At 51.5% G+C, this 22288-nt stretch overlaps 2 protein-coding genes across 8 annotated transcripts in view; one reads left to right on the top strand and one right to left on the bottom strand.

Moving 5' to 3' along the window:
• Positions 1 to 22288, top strand: part of Pnkd (PNKD metallo-beta-lactamase domain containing) — a 69636-nt gene that overhangs the window by 3261 nt on the left and 44087 nt on the right. The window lies entirely within an intron of this gene.
• On the bottom strand, positions 217 to 20310 carry Tmbim1 (transmembrane BAX inhibitor motif containing 1). 7 transcript variants are annotated; one of them, XM_057794565.1, is made up of 13 exons: positions 20292 to 20310; positions 9400 to 9442; positions 7015 to 7256; positions 5771 to 5865; positions 4922 to 4986; positions 4751 to 4804; positions 4098 to 4148; positions 3490 to 3529; positions 3204 to 3241; positions 2979 to 3066; positions 2611 to 2706; positions 1730 to 1783; positions 217 to 1420 (listed from the first exon to the last, which is right to left on the bottom strand). In XM_057794565.1, exons 3-13 carry the CDS (start codon positions 7214 to 7216, stop codon positions 1274 to 1276), a joined length of 930 nt encoding a protein of 309 aa, XP_057650548.1. In that variant the 5' UTR covers positions 7217 to 7256; positions 9400 to 9442; positions 20292 to 20310; the 3' UTR covers positions 217 to 1273. The 7 variants fall into 7 exon arrangements, with proteins under 7 accessions (XP_057650548.1, XP_057650557.1, XP_057650538.1 ...); XM_057794574.1 differs by lacking the exon at positions 20292 to 20310 and adding an exon at positions 15706 to 15724; XM_057794555.1 differs by lacking the exon at positions 20292 to 20310 and adding an exon at positions 15425 to 15541.

Below are 22288 nucleotides of genomic sequence, written 5' to 3'. Positions count from 1 at the left end.
ACAGAGGGCTCAGGACACAGATGTGCAGATTTGAGCTCCTTCCCCCAGCCAGCTCTTGTCATTTCAGCAGCCTGTCTCTCCCATCACCAAGAACTGTTCCACGAAACTTTGCTTGGTTCCGTAGAACTGGCTGGAGACTCAGCCTGTGATGCAAAGGAAGTGGACACTTTGGCCAAAGCCACCACCTTACAGTGAAGAAAGCCACAGCTACACAGGTTCTCAATGCCAAACATAAAACTTTATTACATTTCTAGTTGTGCCCCTTTGGGATATATTCAGAATCAAATACTGGACAGAATGGCTCTCATTATGTCTTGGGCTAGTAAGGTTCCCACCTCACCTAATAAGCTAACTGGCTTCTGTCTCCACCGTGGTCAGTACCAGCTGGAGGCGCTTGGATTCTACAGAAAGTGGTAGCTGGCTTGGAGAGGGGGTTCTAGTCTAAAACCTCCCAGCAGGAGTTCAGAACAGACTGAGCTGGTGTTAGAAGGCACGGTCACTAGGTACCAGAGTGGGCTTTAGTGTTTCTCAGACCAGAGAGGGAACCCAAGGCACTTTCCATGTCCCCACCTGTCTCTTCTCCTAGACTCCTTCCAGCCACTCAGGATCCTACAAAGCACCTCACTTGCTGGCCTTCACCTCCCACCGTCTTCTGAGTGTCTGAGCAAAGTGCCAGCCAGGTGGATGCCGTTCTCAGCCCCCATACTGAATAAACTTTGCTCACTGTCTTCCCCTAACCCAGATAAATAATCTATACATGTTACTGGAGGATGGGGTTGGAGCAGGGAAACTGCAGGGCACAGATCTCCCCTAGCTTCGTGAGCTAAGAGACGCCAAGCCTAAAGAGTTCAGACGGAGTAAGTGGCCCATGAGTAGTGGAGCTGGAGGCAAAGCATCTGGCTTTATTGGGTCCAGGAGGGGAACAGCTCCAGCTCCCTAGCCTAGAACCCTGTGGCCAAGGTGGGATGTGAGCCTCTTCACCTTGAAGCTCCTGTGTTCACAGGCTCCCCACTCTCCCCACCACACACTGAAAGTTTGGTGTATGCTCATTGTGGGTCAAGGGGAGAAGATACAACTTCAGTCTGGTCCTTACCGAGTCCACCAAGGACAAGCGTTGCAGTAACTCCAGAACCCTTGGTTCTCACATAATACAGCCAGAGGCCCTCCCATCCCCAGGACAGAGGGAAACTGGGCAGATTACTTGAGGGGAGAAGGGACCTGGGCCCAGCCCAATAGGAAAGGGTGAGTCCCAGGCCAGTGAAGGGGATAGCTCTCAGTCTCGACTCCCCACCAGCTGGAGCACGAAAGTGAAGATGTAGACTATGTCAGTGTAGATCTGCAGGGCACCTGTGATGTAGTCCTCTGGGCTGATGGTGTGCTTCCGGTTCCCCAGGACCAGCTGTGTATCGTAAGCCAGGAACTGCAGGGAAATGAGACACGAGTGCCCAGGACTCTGGTCAGCAGAATGTCCTAGAGCTGAGCTGTCCGTCCTGCTTGCTAAGGGACTCAACGGTCTCTGCCCTTGAGCTGCTCACTTCTCTCTAAGAAGGCTGACACACTGTCCTTACACAGCAGGGGGTGTGAACAAAAGACAACAGGGATGCCAGGAACTTCTAGAAGCTCTAAATAGGAAAGAACAATTGTCCAGGGCCCCGCCCCACCTTTCAAGCTGCCTAAATTCCATCTCTACCCTTCCAGCTTCCCCTCCCAGAACAGGGACCAAACTTACCAGAGTGAAGCAGATGGCCCCCAGAGCGGCATAGACCATGTGGAGCCAGTAAATCTGTGAAATAGCGCAGTACAGGCATTAGGAAGCCAAGCTAAGTACAAAAGAAGCAGGCCCTCAACACCCAGCTGACCCTGGAACTCCAGCAGCTGAGCAGGGAGATCAGGGAAGCTACCTCTCCAGGGTCTCCTACCCTGCCTCTAGATCCTGGGAGAAACTGAGAATGTGATTTATTTGCCAGAGAGAGCAGAGGCAGTGCCACAGTATCCATATAAAACCAGTCACGGCGCCTTTCAGCTCAACGGAAAGCTAGTCAGAGTACAGGAGTGTTTGAAAACACGGCAGCTGAGTAGAGCGAGCTCAGGAGGGGCAGGCTCAGCAAAGCAGCTCACTGGCTCCTGCAATCCACTTTAGGGACAGCTTAGAGAGGCCCCTCAGCAAACTTGAGTTGCCTGCCACGCTGCTCAATACCACTGCCAAATGCCTGTGCATAGGCCAGGAACAGCCATGGTGGGGTCGGTAGCACCCCCCATTCTGACCCTTCCCCTTCAGCCCCATTCACTCCCTTTGACTGACTGGAAGCAGAGAAGGTATCAGAACCAGTGATCCCAAAGCCCCTTACATCCAGGCCTGACTTGGTCCTTTAGCTTTGCATCGCAGAACCTGGTCTCAGCTAACCTGCCATTTCCTGTAGAATTCAGTGGTGCTATCTAGGGCCCAAAGGGCTGTGGCTTACCATCTGCCTAAGAGAAAAACCCAAAAGGATGGTACTGTGTTGGTGCTGGCACTAGCCAATGGAGGGGTGTGGGAACCAGAGCCCACCCCTGCACTACAGGAAGTCTGCTGGCTGGGTTCACTGCCTGCCCTCATGGCAGGACACTCACATATTTGAATGACAGCACAATGCTAGTGACAATCCCAGTGACCATCAGCACGATCCCCAGGACACAGAAGAGGCCTGTACACGAGGTGAAGTCCACCTAGAAGAAAGGGAGGAGGAGGACCTGTCAGATGACTGCCATCCTCAGCATCTAAGTCGGGAAGTCAGCACTGCTCCTGGGGCAGGGCAGTGACATGCTAGGACATATACAGGAGACAGCTTGCCAGGTCAGACATGAGAGCTCAGCATTAGACTAGGGAAACCCCTGGCCCACAAGGTTCTGGGCCCTCCCAGGTCTGCCCAAGTGCCAAACCCAAAGGTATGTGTGTGTGAAGGGCAGGGTGGCCAGGGAAGGGCCTTCTCCATCTTCACCTTAGTCTGGAAGCAGAAGATGGTGACAGAAATGGATACCACAGCAGTGATGATCATCGCTATGATGACGGCTCTGGTTTGGTACATACTGGGGAGAGGGAAGAGTTGAAATGGCGCAGAATCATAAGCCATGAATGTAGAGTCCCTAAGTCTGGGACTGTGCCCACAGTCCAACCCGTCACAATACTCCCCTCCCAAGAGTATGGAGGAATGTCCTGAACATACCTGGAAATGGTGCCTGTCATAAAGCCCAAAGCCAGAGTCTGAGGGGAAGGAGAGAAACAAGGCCAAGAGTTAAGAAGAGCAAGTGTCAGGCTCTGAGGTCCAGCTCCAACACTGGCCCCTATGGCCCTGCCAGAGCTGGGGGTAGATGTGGCTGTGCTAGAAAGAACAGCCACAAAGGAAAACAAGGACAGGGCCTGGTAAGGGGAATAGACAACCAGGGACATCTTTCCACAAGGTGCCCCCAACTCCTCTCTGAGAGAGGCCTCCCCTCCCCTTCTAGACTCACAAAGAGGGTCAGCAGGATGATGTTCCATGGGAACCGGCGCCTGGAGAGAGAGAAGAGACACCCTGGTTAACCTGCCCTGGGCCCATCAATCTTTCCCTTAGGGAGAGTACCAAGTGTTCACACAGGCTAACCTGGGACAGACCTCAGCGAAGCCTTGCCTCTGACCGGGACAGTTCCTCAGCCTTTGCACCTCGAGTTCTTCCTGACAGAAGAACTTCCCCTTTTGTATTTTACTACGTGGGTGTGTACACACATGCATCACAGGACACATGTGGAGGAATCACTCCTTTGCCACATGTGGGTCTTGAGCCTCGATCTCTGCTCCTGAGGCATGGTGGAAAGTACCTTCACCTATTGAGCCATTTGCCTCCTCCCTTCTTGTCTTCCTTGTTTGTTAAATGCTCCAAATGCTGTGTATCTTGTATGTTTGATTCTTACATCTCTTGTGAGGACAATAGATCTCTAGGTAGGTATCACGCACTGCACTAACCGTGACCGCTTCCTCCTCGTACCCAGGTCTCTTGCCACTGCATGAACCCTTTTCCTCTCGAGATAACTCTACTCCTGTCCCAACTCTACCTCCTCTTGTCTGGGTCCCCAGCACTCACCTGGGTCCCTGGCAGCAGGCAAGGGTCAGGTAGGTGACGAAGAAGACAGCACTGGGGGAAGAGATGGGACACAGCTCTAGGCCAAGCTGCCCTCTGTGGGCAGCTCTCAGCAGCCTAGGCTTTTTTTTTTTTTTTTGGATTTTCGAGACAGGGTTTCTCCGTAGTTTTTTGGTTCCAGTCCTGGAACTAGCTCTTGTAGACCAGGCTGGCCTCGAACTCACAGAGATCCGCCTGCCTCTGCCTCTGCCTCCCGAGTGCTGGGATTAAAGGCATGCGCCACCACCGCCCGGCTCAGCCTAGGCTTCTTGACAAACTTTCTTTGTAGAAAGTAAGGGCAAGATTCTCAGCCAGGGCATCGAGAAGCCTGGAACAGGGTTTGGGCCAGAAGGAAGTGTAGGGTGATCATAGACACTGGGTAAGAGAGCCTGTACCATGAAACCCACATGTCACCACCATACATGGCTCTGGCCCTGTTCTAGCATTCTGTGATATTACTCCTCTTCAGGTGACCCCCCAGCCCCTGCTGCCTGGACACTGGCACCAGCTTCTGGGAAGGCCTCTCCTAGGGCATATTAACCCCTGCCCTGAACAGAGCTGGTCAGCCTCCTGCCCCCACCCCCCTCGCAGCAGCAACACCATCACCGTGCACTCACTAGGACACGTAGTACACAGCCACATTCCTCCTCACGAACGCACTGACTGGTTCCCTGTGAAACAGGACACCAAGAGGAAGTCATACCATGGATTGTCTGCCTCCAGCTGAGAGCCATCCCCTCCATGGACAGCCTAGCAGGTAACCCAGGCTGGGAAAAGGAGAGACTCACACAAAGGTGAAGATAGCAATGATGGCCACCGTGATGAGCAGCTGAACGGAAATGATGGAGTAGACCTAGAACAGACAACCAGGGATATAACTCAATCTCATGCTGGCCTCTCCCTGGAGGATAGTTAGTGCCAAGGCTCATGCCTCCATCTACCAACCCACCCCTGTTCTGTAGGGCAGGATCTCTTTTTAGTTTGGAAGGCTCTGGCCGGGGATAGGGCTCAGTGGTTAAGAGCATATATCGCTCGTGGATCTGAGTTCAGTTCCCAGCAACCACATCAGGCAGCTCATAACTACCTGTACCTCTAGCTCCAGAGGATCTGATGCTCTCTTCTGGACTCCTTGGATACTACACACACAAACACACACACACAAATACATATACACCTTAATTAAAAATAAAATCTGTCTTGAAAAGATAAATAATAACTGTAATTTGGAAGGCTCCACTTTTTGAGCCCTCAAAGATTCTTCCCTGACTGCAGACTAGCCTCTCCAGCTGTTTCTTGGCCCCTTTCCTCCTATCCAACATCTAGCTAGCTTTGCCGGCTCTGGTACTGAGAGTGAGTCTCTGTTCAAGGGCTGAAAGAAGGAATGTGTGGTGGCTTAGAGACAGCATGCTCATTCAGTTCCCAGCTGCTTGCTGTCTAAGGGAACAGTGGGCAGAGAGGGGAGAGCAGAATACAAGTAGACTTCCCCAGGTGGACTCCAGCATCCTGAGGGGGATCATAAAGAGGGGAATCCTCTCTGAGGAGGGGTACAGAACTACAAGGAGGCAGGTAACTAAGGTGTTTATGTGGAATGTGTGCCTGTGCCTAGTCCCCCCTCCCAAGCTCCAGCCCCATCTCACCTTTCGGATGAAGTTATGTCGGACTTTCCGGTCATCCCATTCTCCATGGCCAAAGTTGTCACTTACTGCTCTCTCCTCCCCACCATAGTCATGGCCTGGGACCAGACACAGATCATGTCAAACCAACTGGGGACCCAGGACAGGTGGCCTCCATCTCAAAGAACCTCTGACCCTGTCTCAAACAAAGGCTCAGGTACCTCTGTTCAGAAGACACATTTGTAACTCAGATTCCTTTATCAAGCTAGAGTTCTCTGGGCACCCTCAGAGTAACCCCAGCTGGGCTTAGGTGAGGAAGAGCTGTCCTGTCAGCAGGCATCTGCCGCAGGCTCTGTACCCAGCCCCCATCACTGGGGGCGGGAAAGCGGCATCACCATCTAGGGAAGCAGCTGGCATCTAGGGAGTAGAACTGGATGGCAGAGCAGCAGCCTTGGGGTAGAGGGCCAGAGAAAAGGAGGGAGACGTACACAGACAGTGGGCACAGAAGTCAAGGTCTCGGTCTGTAGCAGTTCCACAGTGTACATAGTACATGCAACTGTCACCTGTAAGTGATATCTTAAGGTCTGCCTCAGAACAAGTGTCCAGGTAGGAGCTGGCCACACACTGGCTCTGGGACACTGAGGCTACTGAAAGCCACCAACATTCCATGGATGCCTCTTTGGGAACTGCTTCCAAAATCTACCCAGAATGAGGTGGGGTACAGCTCATAGGCAGAATACATGCTTAGCCTGTAATGATCTGGAGTTCAATCTCCCATACCAAAAAGAAATGCAAAATCCACCCCCCACCCCGAAAAGAGGCTTACTATAGTCTAACCTCACCTTCACTGACCAACCATGACATTTTGGCTGTTACAAAAATCAGACTGTATATAAAGGATGGCGATGTCAGCCCTAGTATATTAAAAAAAGTGCTTAGGGTTCCTAAGGAAGACGTGGTACCCACACACGGTGGCAACAGCCTTGTTGAGAAACAGAAGTGGTTCCGTAGGCAACCACCTAGAAGCCATTAATTCACCCAGCTATCTTCCCGGGGTAAATTCTGGTATATGTCTTATGGCCTTGGTGTCCTTACTGAATACGTAGGTCAGCAAGTGGCTGGAGGGAAGAACAGGAGGCCAAGGGGCAGGTAGGACAGGCAGAGGAAAGGGGTACCAAAGGAGATGGTAGGAGGAAGGGAATGTAAGGGCTCCTTGGGCCCCAAGTCCATCTTGTCCCATCCACCCCCAGCTACCCTCCAGGACTCACCGTAGTTCATGGGCATTGGATGGATGGGAGGCATCGGCTGTGGGTAGCCAGCAGGGTGACCGTAACCAGGTTGGGGGTAGGCAGGGTAGGCAGGGTATCCACCTGGCAGGACAGATGGCTGCCCGTAGCCCCCAGGAGGTGGAGGGCCAGGGTACAGGGGGTTGCGGTCCTCATAGGGAGGCGGGGCAGTGGGACTGGACATGGCCACTCAAGGGCTGAGGGGAAACCCCAGCTTCTGGGACCTGCAATAGGAAACAAGCAAGCAGTCATAAGTTACTGGTCACTCCCTCCACCCTTGCTCCCTTACAGGCTGTGTCTCTAGGTCACACATGCCACTCACTGCCCACAGGCCACCCCCCCACCACTGGGCCAGCCCCTGGCTTTTATACTCTCACAGCAGCCTTTATCCGGGAAGGGCCTCCCCTGCCCTGCCCTGCTTGTTCCCCGGCCACAGCAAAGTAGGAGTGGGGATTAGTCAGACACCCAGCGTCACTGATGAGCATCAGAACCACAGATGAGAACGGCCCCACGGGGGAACTCCCTGTTCTCCTTTAAGGAAATCTTGCCGTGGTGGCTTGACAGAACCAGGGAAGAAGCTGAATGGGCCCTGGCAGAGCTTCCTGGTGAGTCACAGTGCTGGCCAGCTGGGACCCTCTGGAGGGGTCAGCCCAGCCCCCACAGCAGCTGGCTGGGGCAGCAGGCTAGAGCGCCAGACACGGGGTGGAGCCAGGCTAGAAGCTGAGCAGTAAAGAGGAGGAAAACAAGCCTGCCACTGTGCCAGAACTGCCAGGCCCCGAGGGAGGGCGGGGCAGGCAGGAGACAGGACTTTCAGGTTCCCGCCACAGAGGCATGTGGCAGCCTGTGCCTGCTGCTCCCTTCCCTGGCCTGGTCTGGAGTAGACACTGCTCCAGAGCTCCCTGGAAAGGGCGTCTCTGGGCTGTTCCCTGCAGCAGTGGCAGGGTCAAAAAGAGCCATCTGAGGAGGGAGTGCTTCTGACAGAAGACTCCCAGTCAGGGAGCAGGGCACTCCAGATGCTCTGCTTACTTCAGGGGAAGTGTCCCACTGTGTGGATGCACAGTTTAGGAGCACACCCTGAAAGGACACTCTGAGGTCTTGGTAATGTCCTGTGTTGTGCTGCTACTCTTTAGGCCTTCTCAGTCACGTTCTTCACAGCCTGTGGGGCCTCTGAGATGGTAGAGATGAGGACACAGACAAGCTAAGAACGACTTGTCCTTATTTCCATCATCGAACCACCCGTTCCTGTGTGTACCCCATGACAGAGTCACCCCTGCCTTACAGGGAAGACCCCCAAAGCTCTGAGGGTGCTGCTGGAAGCACAGCAATCCCGGCTTCTCCTTTCAGGGTGCCCAGTGCAGCTCAGAGATCAGATAGAGAGAGGGCCCTCACTTCACCTCTCAGGACAACAGGAGTTATTCACAAGGGAACATGGTCAGTATCGAGTAACAGGCCAGGTCTCCGAGCTGGTCACACTGGGGAAAGCTGTTCTTCATCTCCCCAGAGCCAGAATGTGTAAGGCAGAGAGAAGAAAGCCCTTCTTGACAGTATGAGGAGGGAGGCAGGCAGTGAGCAGGGCAGAGCGCTGGGGAAATAAATGGCTGCCGGGGGTGACCAGTGAATTTAGGACCCAGCCATTGGTTTGGAGAGGTCCAAGGCTATGGAAGGACAGAATAATCACAAACAAGATAAAAAGAAGCAGGGTCTTTCCTGTCCCATTCTCTGGAGCAAAAGGCTTCTTCCCCTAAACGCTACTCCCTCCCCTTCCAGGGTCCCCTTCTGACTCCACAGAAAGGATGGTGTCCTAGTGGAAGAGAAGACAAAGAGGTGTGTCTGTCATTTCATTCTGGCCCTCATCTCAGTAACCCTGGTCTATCTGACATCCGCCATTGGGGTGGTGCTGCAGGCCGATGGCTACACGGCCCCAAGAGGCACTGCCATGAAAGGTCCTATCAGAGTCCCAACAGTGCCACCAGGCCAATATGTCACATATACCCTTCACAAGGTATATGTGAAATGGGGTGGTTCAGTGAGCTCCAAGACAGCTCCAGGAGCCCTGTCTGTGACCTTGGGAAACAGACTATTCAGGGCTTGCCCCTTGCTCGGCAGACAGCTGCTCCTCCCACTTCAAGGGGCTACAGTGATCTAGGGGTGAAGTGTGACTCACTGCCTGGGACTGGGCTCCAGGGTCTAGAGTAGCTCAGCTGCTGACTCATGGTCTCCCTCCTGCCCTCCCTAGCCCTGCCCTGTGTGCTTGTGGTCAGAGGAATCTGCCAGCGGCCCTGGCTGATCCAAGTATAATTAATTGTCTGAGTCCTTAGCTACCTGCCCCTTTGACCCAGAGATGTTGCTATGCATCAGTATCCTCACCTGGAGAATGGGTTCAACACCTGTGCGGTTGTCTCCCAAGGAACTGTAAAAATGAAAAGAACTCTCAGAACAATGCCCAGCGAGGGTCCTTCTGGCTTTTTTCAGCTGCAACCTCACTAACGCCTTAAAGTAGCCCAGCAGGTGAGCACTGTCATTACAAATAAAGACTCTGAGGCTTAGGAGAGTAAAGAGGGCTGACCAGGACACCCCACTGGGTACAAGGAAGTCAAGGCTTCCCCCAAGGCCAACTCTGGTGCCCTTTTGTTTGAGTCCCTTATTTGGAGAGTCTGTCTATCCCGACCTCTCATCAGCAGTGACATCAGCAGTGGTGGCGCATGCCTTTAATCCCAGCACTTGGGAGGCAGAGGCAGGTGAATCTCTGTGAGTTCGAGACCAGGACCAGCCTGGTCTACAAGAGCTAGTTCCAGGACAGGCTCCAAAGCCACAGAGAAACCCTGTCTCGAAAAACCAAAAAAAAAAAAAAAAGAAAAAAAAAAGAAAAGAAAAAAGAAATGGATAATGGATACCCAACCGTTCGCCTTCCCCACAGTGGGCTCCAATCTCAGTCATCAGCACAAGGGAGGAGACTCAAAACGTCAGAATCTAGGACACCCATCCACTTAGGACAAGCTGATCCTAGGCCACAACACAATCCTGGCTGTCTGACCTCAGGTGCAGGAGAGTCAACCCTTTGTGTTGGTACCAGCCAGGAAGTTGCCAGCCTCTGCCACACTCACCAGAGTGATGGCAAGAACGATACCTGTCAGATCAGCAAGAACCTCTGACACCCAGAACCCCCAACTTGGCTTCTATGCAGGCCCCAGCTCCTGCCCGGCCTCCATGAGGAGCCCATCACCAAAGGTTCCTCTAGGGCTGAGGTCTGAGCTAGCATCACCCTAGGGAAGTGGCCAGCCACTGTCCTCGCCAAACTGAGCCATGGGGACTAGAAAACAACAAAAGGTGGGAGGACAAGGACAGAAGAGCCGAAGAGACCAGAAGCTAAGAACTCAGGTCTTCTGAGCTCATCCAGGGCCTGTGAGGGCTACAGAGACCCATAAGCACTCGCCTAAGTTAGGCACCCAGCTTCTCTGTGAGCAAATGCCAGCTTGTGATCCAAGGGTCCAGACTTTGTCCCATCCTGGCAGCTCTATGTCTCAGCTTGTATCTCTCGCAGGTAATCCGTCCCATCTCAGGAAAGTATCAGAGCTTCTTCCTGACTCAGTCATGGTGGCCGCAGGAGTGTATATTGGGCCCCAACAGCAGGATTTATTGGTGGCCAAGGTTTTCAATGTAGAATCTGGGGACACTGTTCCCCGCTAGTCCCTGGGTTGTGTCAGGGGCCAACTCTGTGCTTGGCCTACTGAGGTCAGATTCTGGCTCTGGCTCTCCTGGGCCATATGAAATGTTAAGACTCTGGAATCTGTAGAAAGAAGGCTGAGCTACTGGGGTTACAGCACAGAGTGTGTGTTGGAGGGAAGGGCAGAGAAGAGCAGCCGACTGGTCCAGGCAGCGTGCCCTCCTGAACGCCAGGAACTCATGCCCAGACCAGAATGGAAAGAATTGCTCAGCGAGCATCTCAGAAAGCCCCACCCCCACCCCAGCATAGAGCCACGGGGACACAGAAGAAAAGGAAGCGACCAAGAGCATCTAAACCAGCCATCAGGCTGGATTACGGGGAAAAGGAACCCGGAATCAATTTTATACTCTTAGGTACCCTGGCCTAGGGTCTAAGAGGTGAAGCAGAGGGGTCCAAACATTGAAGTGTCAGCTGGAACCAGGAAATTTAAGCGCTCCAGCCCATGACAGGTCCTCTTGGCCAAGAATTTGGAACTTCTAAGGCCAGGTATGGATAGGGCTTCTTGCCTTTAATTCTAGCAGAGGTGGGCTGGTTTCCGTGAGTTCCAGGCCAGCCTGATCCACATAACAAGTTCCAGGCCAGCCAGGAAATGTTAGTGAGTCGCTATCTCAGGAAAAAAAAAATTAAGTACTTTAGAACTTCCCTTTAGCTTGACCCAGCAGGAAAGCCACAGGAGCCAGAACAAGCCACCCTTCCCCAGTTCCCTCCTGACTTCCTGTTCACACTGCCCAACCCTGTCTTCCCTCCCAGGCACCAGGCCACTCCCTAGGTCCCACCTCTAGAATTCCTGAGTCCTGGAAAGTAAGGGAAGGCCCAGTCCTGTGGCTCTTTGCCACCCTCATCTTACGTCATAGGAGACGTAATCTCAGAGATCCCAGCGACATCACCAGTCAAGAGTGGCCTGGGTACACAGATAAGGAAAGGGGGACAGGCGAAGTGGCGAAGTGGCTCAGCACTTGGGAGACAGAGGCAGGCAAATCCCGAGTTCAAGGTCAGCCTGGTCTATCCGGAGGGAGTACCAGGACAGTAAGAGATAGATAGTGAGAAACAAAACAAAAAAAGAGGAAGTCAGTAACAGGGCTGCTGCCATTTCTGACACAATGGCCCTACCTACCCCATCTGTGTCTCTCCTGAGGTTGGGGGGGCGGGGTAAGCCGAAGAATAGGACTATTAAACAGACTACAGTGGAAAACCACAGAGGGATGGGGAAGGAAAAGAACCACCTAAGAGTGGTAAGGTCAGTCAGTACTTACTAAGCAACTAAGCCAAATGCAACTAAGGTACCTCTTGATGCTCACAAAAGATCACTGCCAGCTGGGTAGTGGTGCGCACACCTTTAATCCCAGCACTCGGGAGGCAGAGACAGGTGGATCTCTGAGTTTGGGGCCAGCCTGGTCTACAAGAGGACAGGCTCCAAAGCCACAGAGAAACCCAGTCTCGAACCCTACCCCACTCCTCAAAAAATCACTCTGCCAATAAAAAAAAAATGCTAAATTTGCAAGCCAGGAATGGTAGCACACACCTGTAATGCCCACTCAGGAATAGTGGCACACACCTGTAATGCCCACTCAGGAATGGTAGCACACACCTGTAATGCCCACTCAGGAATGGTGGCATACACCTGTAATTCCCACTCAGGAATGGTGGCACACACCTGTAATGCCCACTCAGGAATGGTGGTACACACCTGTAATGCCCACTCAGGAATCTAAGGCAGGATTGTTTCAAGTTCAAAGCCAGCCTGAGCTACACAGCAAGACCCTATCTCAAATCTAAAAAAAAAAAAAAGTGAAATTTGCAGGGTGGGGGGAGTGGTGTTAGAATCTAAAGGCCCAAGAAAGGCAAACGGCAGAGATGATCTGAACTTCTTGTCTGATTTGGGGTGCTTTTACAACTGCTGGGGAAGACATCTGAGGCACCCTCACCTGGTGGGGGCGCATACAGGGCTGAGGTAGTGAAGATCGGCAGAACCGAGTGCCCAGTGGCTATGGATTCCTTTTCCCATCTGTGCCTAAGTCTCCATGATAGGAACAGGGCTGGCACCAACTCCAGTACATGAGTTGGGTAGGTCACTTCCCACTTCCAGACTCCATTTTTACATCTGTTAGATGGGTATTATCCTGGGCTGAAAAATCAAAACCCACTTCAGTCCTGTCGGTTAAATTCTGTATTAACAGGCTAACAGAACAGGAAGCTTCAGGGCACAATGGCATACCCCCGCCCCAGGAATGGGTGAGACCTGTACATTAATTCACTCTCTCCTAAATCGCTCCCATAAGGCCCTCACTCTTCACAACATGCGTGATACTGACCCAGGCCACCTGTTTATGACACAGAGACCCAACCCTAAGAAAAACCTGTCTCCCTCTCCCATCTCTTACACCCCTATGATCCCACCAGCCCACTCTTGAGAACTGCACTAAGAACGAGGCAGGTCTAAGTGGATCAGCAGTGCCCAGCCTGACAACCACGTGGTGAGAGGAGAGGACCAAGTCCTGCAAGTGGTCCTCCCCACGTGCAAGCACTCCCTTCCACACACAAATAAGTATGCAGTTTTTAAAAGGAACCACACATGAGCATGGGCAGCGTAGTGTACACCTGTAATCCTAGCACTAAGATCCCAAGTTCAAGACTAGGGCCACAGGAAGGACCTGAGGCTCGGGGGACCAGTTCTCAAGGAATCAGCCGAGTGCTAGGCTAGGGTCCTCTGGAGGGTCCTCCCCGTGCTTAGTGCCAGCTGCTCCTGGAACCTCCCTGGAGGAAATGTCTAGGCAGCACAGGACCAGGAAAGGAGCATCTCCACACGTCACCCCGTGTCATAGAAGCACACCGGTCACTTTACATAAGGAAGCCTCGCCTTCCTCCCTAACTGATGCATTAAATCCACAAGTAAAGACCTGTGGACTTCTGCATCTTGCTCCTACTTCAAAACTAGTCCCCACAGCTCAGGCTAGGGCTGGAAGGGTCTTAGCATCCCCAAGAGAACCGAAGGTGGGCACTCTAAAGATAATGTATGTCACCTCACTGTGGCATACTGGTCTCATTCTGGAGCCCAGAGCCCGGCTTGTGGTCCTTCTTCTGCCTTAGTCGTCTAAGCGCTATGAGGTGCGGTGCCTCAGTGCTGTTACTGCTCTGTTTTGTGAAGCAGGGTCTTCCCCTGTAGCTTCAGCTGGTCTCGAGCCCACCACTCTTGCTTCCGTCCCTGGCACAAACGGTACCACGCTACCTACACTCCTGGTGCTTCTGCTCTTTCTTAGCCCCGCCCCGCCCCCACGAGAGGTCTTGGGGTTGGAGGTGCTGTGCTGAAGATGGCTTCTAGCTGAGGTCCCCCATTCTTAAGGAGAAGGCTGAGCCAAAGTACCTATTACCCTAGCCCATGACATGCGCTTCTCCGAGGGCTTGTCAACTAACCTGTCATTACCTCTCTCATCTGCCCAGTTTTACAACCGCGGGCCTGAAGTCAGACAGGAAATCAGGGCCCTTGAAGCATTGGTCTCACTTCCTTTGAAACTGTGAACCAAGACCAGGTCGCCATGACTGGAGAGGTGAGGAGAACAGCACGAGGCGAGGAAGTTCTGTGGCCTCTCATGGCAGACACTGCAGCCCAAAGAAGCAGCTGGCTTGCCAGGCAGGCCACCACTGGCCAGGCCAAAGGCACCGGCTTTGAAACCAAAGCTCAGCACTGAGATAAATATTTCAGAGTCCCAGAGAATCAGACACCTAACAGGCCTTCCATGACAGCTCTCCCCACTTAGACTGTGTTGAGGGTACTCGGGTTGACCCCCAGCCTCGTGGATACCATGCACAGGCCACAGTGGAGTGAGTGGCAGGGAAAGCCTTCCTTCCCTCTCTCTTGCTCTGGCTCACTCCCAGGACTTCCCCAACCCATTTTTCCAATTTCCCTCTTTTGTTTTTACTCAGACCTAAAGAGGTCACAAAAGTCGGGCATAACAGCTTTCACTTGTATTACTCCAGCCCTCAAGAATCTGAGGCAGGAGTATTGCAATAAGTTCAAGGCTACACTGGACTGAGTGAAACACACACACACACACAAAGTTCACGAGTGTCAAAGTACTTCCTGGGTGGCTCCTGAGCCACAGAACAAGAGAGCAGGGGCTGGGAGATAGGGCATGTTTGGGTAGGGATGAACTCATCTCTAGACCTAAGGCTTGGCCCACTGGCTTCCACCCTGATCACGGTGCTAGGGCTCCCTCCTCCCACTCCCAACTGAGATCCTCATCACCTGGCGGTGCCAGGATACGCAGAAACAGCTCCAGGTGAGTGCCAGGCCCCGGGCTGGCTTCCGCCCTCCCTCTTCCCAGCTGAGGGCCGTGATAGCCCCCGTCTCACTAGCAGCCCAGCCACTCTGGGGCCCCCGGAGTGGGGGCCACGCCCTGCGACAGACAGGCCTCTCAGCCACTGATGGGCACCCTGCAAGACGCTGGTCAGCACTCGGCTGCGCACCGCACGCGGCTGCGCCGTACGTTCGGGCCATATGTCCCCCAGGCGCACAGGGAAAGCGAACTCGCAATGACAGAACGAAAAGAACCTACTCTGGCTCGGGCTCACGACCGGAGCGGGCCAGCCGCGAGCGCCAGAAAAGTTTGGGCGCCCCGGCGTAGCGGCGCCCCAGTTCGCTTCCAGTCCCCGCCGGTCCCGGGTCCCCACCTCTGCCGGCCGCAGTCCCCTGACTTGCCTTCGCTGTTCGGAACCGTGAGATCCGCCTGGGCCCCGGAGGCTGCGAGGACTGGGCTGAGCCAGGCAGCACTAGGACTCCGTGCCCCGCCCCGCCTCCCTCGGCCGCCCAGTGGGGGAGGAGCCGCCCTCCCTACCCAGAGGCCGAAGGAGTCCGGGGGTCCGCCCCGACCCCAGCCGCCAGCCAGGTGTGGGTGGTTCCCATTTACTGGAAACGACGCCGGCTGGCGGCTGTGGACAAAACCCAAACTCACTGGAAGAAAATAACTTCTTTCCACCAATTTCAGACCCCACCCCAGGAGGAAGAGCGAGTTAAGCGTCGTCGCCAGCAACCGTGTACCAGCGCGGAGCGCTAGGGGCTTTAGAGCGAGTCTTGTCTTTAAAAAGTATTGCTTTTTTTGTTTGTTTTGTTTTTGTTTTAATTCTTGGGGAAAGGGCAGCTCGCTAAGTACCTCAGGCTGGCCTCCAGCGCTTTGTCACCCTGCCTCAGCCCGGGTGTTGCAATTACTCACCCTGATTTCACTTAGTGTGTGTGAGTGTGTGTGTGGGTGGGTGGTTTTGTTTTATTTTTGTCACTAACTGGTATTTCAGCACAACTTTAGGGCCAGGGGCATAGCTGACAAGGGTTTCATCCCCAGCATAGCAAAAACAACAAAGAACGGTTTCTCCGGGCGGTGGTGGCGCAGGACTTTAATCCCGGCACTCCATTGGCAGTGACAGGCAGATCTCTGTGAGTTCAAGGCCAGCCTGGTCTACAGAGTGAGTTCCAGGACTGGCTCCATAGCTACTGAGAAAATCTGTCTTGCTGGGCGGTGGTGGCGCACGCCTTTAATCCCAGCACTCGGGAGGCAGAGGCAGGCGGATCTCTGTGAGTTCGAGACCAGCCTGGTCTACAAGAGCTAGTTCCACCACAGAGAAACCCTGTCTCGAAAAACCAAAAAAGAAAAAAAAAAAAGCAAATCTGTCTTGAAAAACTCAAAACAAAAAGAATAGTTTCAGTGATGCGTAATATTGTATCACACAGCTGTGCTATGTTTACAACAGTTTCATCCTACACGAGCATTTTTGGTCATAGAAGATCTTAATAATTATCTGACAATTATGTGCTTTTAAGCTAAATTTCTTTTCAGGCTTGAAACTTTAAATACACAAACGGACATGAGGCTCAAAAGCTCTGCTTGCAATCAGCCATGTGTCACTGACTGACAGAGACGTGTTAGGTTAGGGAATTTCGTTATTGCGCAATCCTCACGAGGTATTTACACTAGCAGATCACTGTGTCACTGGGAATAAAAATAATCTTACTTCAGTTTAAGATGCAAGAAACCCTGGCTTCCACCCCCACCTCTGCATAAACAGTGTGGAGTAGGGTAAGCCTGTAATATCAGATATTTTGGGAATGTCAACACTAAAATAACTATTACCTCAAAGGGGTTAAGAGGAGCCAAATATGTGACCATGGTCAAGGAACACAGATTTAGGATATCAAAATTCCGTGTTCCAACACGGTAACAGTCTGATGAACTTTTTTGTGGGGAGGGTTGATTTTTGTTCCGAGAGTCTCACCACGTAACTCTGGTAGGCTTGGAATGCAATCTGTACAACTCATATAGACCCGCCTGCATCTGCCTCTTGAGTGCTGGGAATAACAGTGTATCACACAAAACTTGATGGAGTCTTTATACTGGTAGAACGCAAAAAAGTCCCAAGTTAAGGCATTTTTTAAATGCATTGTGGAAAAAAAGTAAGTAGGCAGTTAGGGCAAAATGTAGACACCTCAGCTGTTAGGCCTCCGAGCCTATGTGAGGACACTCAGCCTTTGAGTTGGTAGGAAGGTTTATTGTTAGATCAGACACAGAGATAACAAGGGATGGGCTGCTTAGGGGGCTGAAGATAAAAGAAGAGAGATTGTAATTAGCTCTGGGCTGGCAGCGGTCCAGCCTCTACACGTTCTTGAAGGTCTAGTCGGTTAATCAGCCTGCTCAAAGGTCTGGTGAACGAGGAACTTCTTTCTAGGAACTTTCGTTCCGGAGAAGGGGAATTATCTCAGCCGCACAGCAAGTCTGAGGCCAGCCTGGGCTATAAAGTACCCCCACCTTAAAGAAAACAATGATTTTCTGGGCCCACACCATCTATCCAGTCCCTGTTAGACCTCATTCTGTGGTGCATGGCTGCACTTCATAAAGGAGTGAAGTCATTTTGTTTCTCTTAGTTTTTCGAGACATGGTTTCTCTGTGTAACAGCTGTGACTGTCCTAGAACTCCCAGAGATCCACCTGCCTCCGCCTCCCGAGTGCTGGAATAAAGGTATGTGCCTCCACTGCCAGGTTAAGGGTGTGAAGTCTCAATCCCACAGGGTAGTTACGTTTTGATTGAGGTCAGTCCGGACCTCAAGGTGAGACTCAGTCTAAAGGGAAAACAAAAACAAAACAAAACAAAAAAACACTGGGGGGGGGGCAAGATGGCTCTGTGGGTAAAGGCACTTGCCACCAAGCCTGACGACCTGAGATCAGTCCCCTGAACCCATTTATAGGAAGGAGAACAGACTGCGACTTGGCCTCTGGCAACAAATCAGCTAATTAATGCGATTTGAAGAGGGGTTCAAGTTCAGTTAGCCAGGTTGTGGTGACGTACGCCTTTAATTCCAAGCATTCAGGAGACAGAGCAAGTACTGGGCCAGCCAGAGCTACGTGGTGAGACCCAATCTCAACAAAAGAAAACAAAACCAAACCATCCAGTAGCATTCCACTCCAGGAGCAGCTACCTGGATTTGTGTGGTTCCAAAGTCCACTTCCTGCTAGCACAAAGGCTGCTGGGTAGGAGAGCACCTCTGTTTAAAGTGCTTATCTCGTGCTAATAGCTGCTTATTAACTCACCTCTAAGTGGTTTTCACAGCTTGTTGACACTTTCCCCTTTTGATTTTCTTTGTTTTGTTTTTGTTTTTTTTCTGAGACAGGACCTCACTGTATAACTCTGACTGTCCTGGAACTCTGTTTGCAGACCAGGCTGGCCTCAAACTCACAGAGATCCACCTGCCTCTGCCTCCCAAGTGCTGGGTTAAAGGTGCATGCCACCACCGCCTGATTCAACTGTCTTTAAATTGCTTTTAATCACATCTATTTGTGTGTATTGTGCATGTTGTGTGTGTGACTGCTTGCTACATGCCGCCTCCCTGGCTTCCAGGATTCACCGTCCTCCTGCCTCCCGAGTGCTGAGTATTGGGATTACAGGTTTGTGCCACCACCTCAGACTCACGGACAAGGATTACAGTGAAAATGCATGGCCAAGTGAGGTAGAGAGAGGCTGAACCCCAGGAGTAGCTCCTGAGCCAGCACTAGGCATCTCTACTCAATGATTGTGTCTCCCGCATACCCCCCTTGCCCAGAGCAACATTTAGGCAAGAGCTGTTGAATAGGCTAGGCTGCTTAGCCACTAGTCCCAAGGATCTGTCTCCACCTCCCCAGGACTGGGGTTAAACCCAGACCCTCGTGCTTGTGAAGCAAACACTGTACCAGCCATGCCATCTTCCCACCACTGGAGTCAACTTTAAAAACCCATTGGAGGGTTTTTGTTTTTGTTTTTGTTTTTCCTGCACAGGCCTGAGAGCTGAGTTTAGATCAGCAGCTCCCATGAAAGCCAGCTGTGGTGCTGCATGCCTGTAAATCCATGGCTGGTTATGTATGTGGAGACGGGCCAAAACAATGAGACCGGTCTCCAAAAAGGTGCGTGTGTGTGTGTGTGTGTCTGTCTGTCTGTCTAGGGGGGGTAGCAGAGGAAGACACTGGACATCAACCCAGAGGTAAGTGCACCCCACCCCAACACACACATGCATACGCCACACACTATAAAATGCATTTAACACACACCACTCACACATGCAGTATGCATATTATTTGTATAGCGAGGTATAATTTAGATGGAAATTATATATAGGAAATTATATAGGAGGACTGGTCTAGTTCCACTGACAACCCCGACCTTTCGGTGTATTCCAAGTTCCCATCGCCTGTAGACCTCTTTTTAGGACGTCTCCTCTCCTAAAAAGAACTCACCAGAAAAAGCACAGTTCTTTTGCTTAGTTTTGGTCTTTCTTTGCTACAGGGATAGGATCCTACGTGAGTTTTGCAGCCTTCAAGGTTTGGCAGGCAGTGTGTATGTGTATATATATATGTGTGTGTGTGTGTGTGTGTGTGTGTGTGTGTGTGTGTGTATGTATGTGTGTGTGTATATGTGTGTATGTGTGTATTGTGTGTATATTCATATATATATATATATATATACACATATGTGCCTCCGCTACTTAAGAAAACTAGTGGGGGGCTGGAGGGATGGCTCAGTGGTTGAGAGCACTGATTGCTCTTCCAGAGGACCCGAGTTCGATTCCCAGCACCCACATGGCAGCTCACAACTGTCTGAAGATCCAGTTGCAGGGGATCTGACACCTTCACACCAATGCACATAAAATAAAGTTAACCCATAAAAAATATTTAAAAAAAAAAGAAAAAAAAAGAAAACTAGTGGGGCTTTTGTGTGCCCTGGGGCAAGGCTGCAGGGCTGCAGGCTTTGGAAAAGCAAGACTCTTGGTTAAAAGTCATTGTGGGAGAACTAGGTAGGTGACCCCACGTCTGTGCTCCCAGCAGGTGGAGGCAGAAAAGTCTAGGAGTTCAAGGTCACCCTATACTACAAAGCCAGCTCAAGCTAGACTAGGCTACCTATCAAACTATCTCAACCACAAAATGATAAAATCCAAACAAACAAACAGACAAAACTCAAAATAACAAATAATTCCATTTTGTGTAAGTTTGTCTCCATTGTCCCAGGCAACATTTTGTAATACTTACCCTAAAAATAGTATTCATTGTTTATCTGAAATTGCAGCTCACCCCGAGTCTGGCATTTCTCTGGCAACCCTACAATCCTACAGGAACAGAAAGTCAGGAAGGGGCGGAGAGTGAAAGAGAGCAGGCTGAAGTTTATTTCCTGAATGGGAGAAGCCAAAAGGTTGCTGGGGAGGGGAGAGCCCAGGCAGCCGGGAGGGAGGGTCCACAGGGAGGGGAGAGCCCAGGCAGCCGGGAGGGAGGGTCCACAGCTTTCTCTGCGACTCTGCCCCCTCCAGTCTGGCTTCAGGCTCCAAAATTCCTTTCACAGCTTTCACTGAGTTTACCACCCCTGTAAGAGTTTTTGATATTTATATCTACTTCCTTAAAGAAGATGCTTTGTAGTTATCAGATGGGGAAAACCTTCCACTTTCTCCCCGACTAGAGACAAATTTCACTTTTCTACCCTGCCTGGCCCCGCCCCATCACCTGGAGGACAGAGAATGCCCTGCAGCTCTTAGGTGGGGTGGGGAGGGCTACGAGCCTGAGACAGGGTGAGAGGAGAAATGGGGGGGGGGATTCTGAGGGTCTTCCTCCTACAAACTAGCCTCGTGTTTTACTTCACACAAAAATACCTTTGATCCTGGCAGAGGCAGATCTCTAAGTTTGAGGCCAACTTGGTCTACAAAGCAAGTTCTAGGACAGCCAGGGCTGCACAGAGAAACCCTGTGGGGGAGGTGAGGAAAAAGAAAAATACGTTTATTGAGCAATTATATGCTCCAGGCGTTGTTTCTGGATTTGAACACCAGGTGGCAATTAGGTGAAAATGTGCAAGGAAACAACAGGCATCAAACGTCAAAACTGATTGATGGAGATCGCTCCGCGTTGAACAGAAAAGGGGAAAACCTCTGTTAATAAAATACTGAGCTTTGCTGGGTATGGTGGTGCACACCTTTAATTCTTGTACTCAGGAAGCAGCGGGGGGGGGGGGGGGGGGGCCTCTATCAGTTCGAGGCCAGCCTAGTTTATGTTACAGTTACAGGTTAGCCAAGGCTACCTGTTGAGACCTTGTCTCAAAAAAATAAAAATTTCATTGAATTTAAAATTTAAGATGCATTGATTGTAAGTTAGAAATTAACATTTAATAATGTTAATAATAATTAACATTATTGTATGCTTGGGAGGCAGAGACAGGCAGACCTCTACGAGTTCAAGGCCAACCTGGTCTACAGGCTTAGTTCCAGGCCAGTCAGATCTACAAAACAAAGAGACCCTGTCTCCTAAAACAACAACCACAAAAAAAACTAACATTTTTGTTAATAAACTTTACTTAACATTTTTCTAGCAAAATAGTAGACTGCACATACTGACAGTCCTAGGGGTTGCTGAGGCAGGAGGATCAAAAGTTCAAAGTCAGCCTGCGTCTCTGAGACTCTAAAGATGGGAAGCATGGAGAAGGTGGCTCTGTTGGTGGCCTAGTGCAAGAAACCCCAGGTTCCGGATCCATAATTCAAGGTCGTCCTTGGCTACTTATTGAGGTGTAGTGTGGATTTTGAGACCCTGTCTCAAAAGAGAGATGGGGGAGGGAGGGGAGAAGAAAAGAGGATCAAGAGGGAGGGTGAGAGCAGGGACTGGGAAGACTGCAGAGTTTCCTCCCAGGCCAGCCTGCAGATGCCTTCCCCTACAGATGCATCTTACCTTCTGCTTTTGCCACCTCTGGGTTACTTGAAGCCTTGGGTGATTCCATTTATACAACAGACTTTACGAACCGTCCTGTGGTGCTGCATAACCCAGACCCAACTGGAAGAGGAAGTGAGTTACAGAATGAGGAAGCTGGAACCTGTTTGGTATCACCAAGGCACAGTCGTCAGGGCGAGGGCACCCATCCATCTCTCAGCACATTGAATTCATCTGTGGTGCTTGTGAAAAAAAGCCCAGATCCCACGGGAGGCTATTTCCCCTCCAGGCCTGGAAGCCAGCTGTAAGCTGAGGCCCCAGGGAGAGAGTCTCTAGCAACTTCA

The sequence above is a fragment of the Chionomys nivalis genome, chromosome 2 (assembly GCF_950005125.1).
Source record: "Chionomys nivalis chromosome 2, mChiNiv1.1, whole genome shotgun sequence".
Taxonomy (NCBI): Eukaryota; Metazoa; Chordata; class Mammalia; order Rodentia; family Cricetidae; genus Chionomys; species Chionomys nivalis.
This window is presented reverse-complemented; position numbering and strand designations above follow the sequence as displayed.

Excerpts from the sequence above, each read along its gene's own strand:
- Tmbim1 (XM_057794565.1), bottom strand. The coding sequence starts at position 7,216 with ATGTCCAGTCCCACTGCCCCGCCTCCCTATGAGGACCGCAACCCCCTG. Across the intron at positions 5,866-7,014 it reads TCCAATGCCCATGAACTACG|GCCATGACTATGGTGGGGAG; the intron begins GTGAGTCCTGGA and ends GTCTGGTCCCAG. Across the intron at positions 1,784-2,610 it reads TTGTGCTGTCATTCAAATAT|ATTTACTGGCTCCACATGGT; the intron begins GTGAGTGTCCTG and ends GCTATTTCACAG.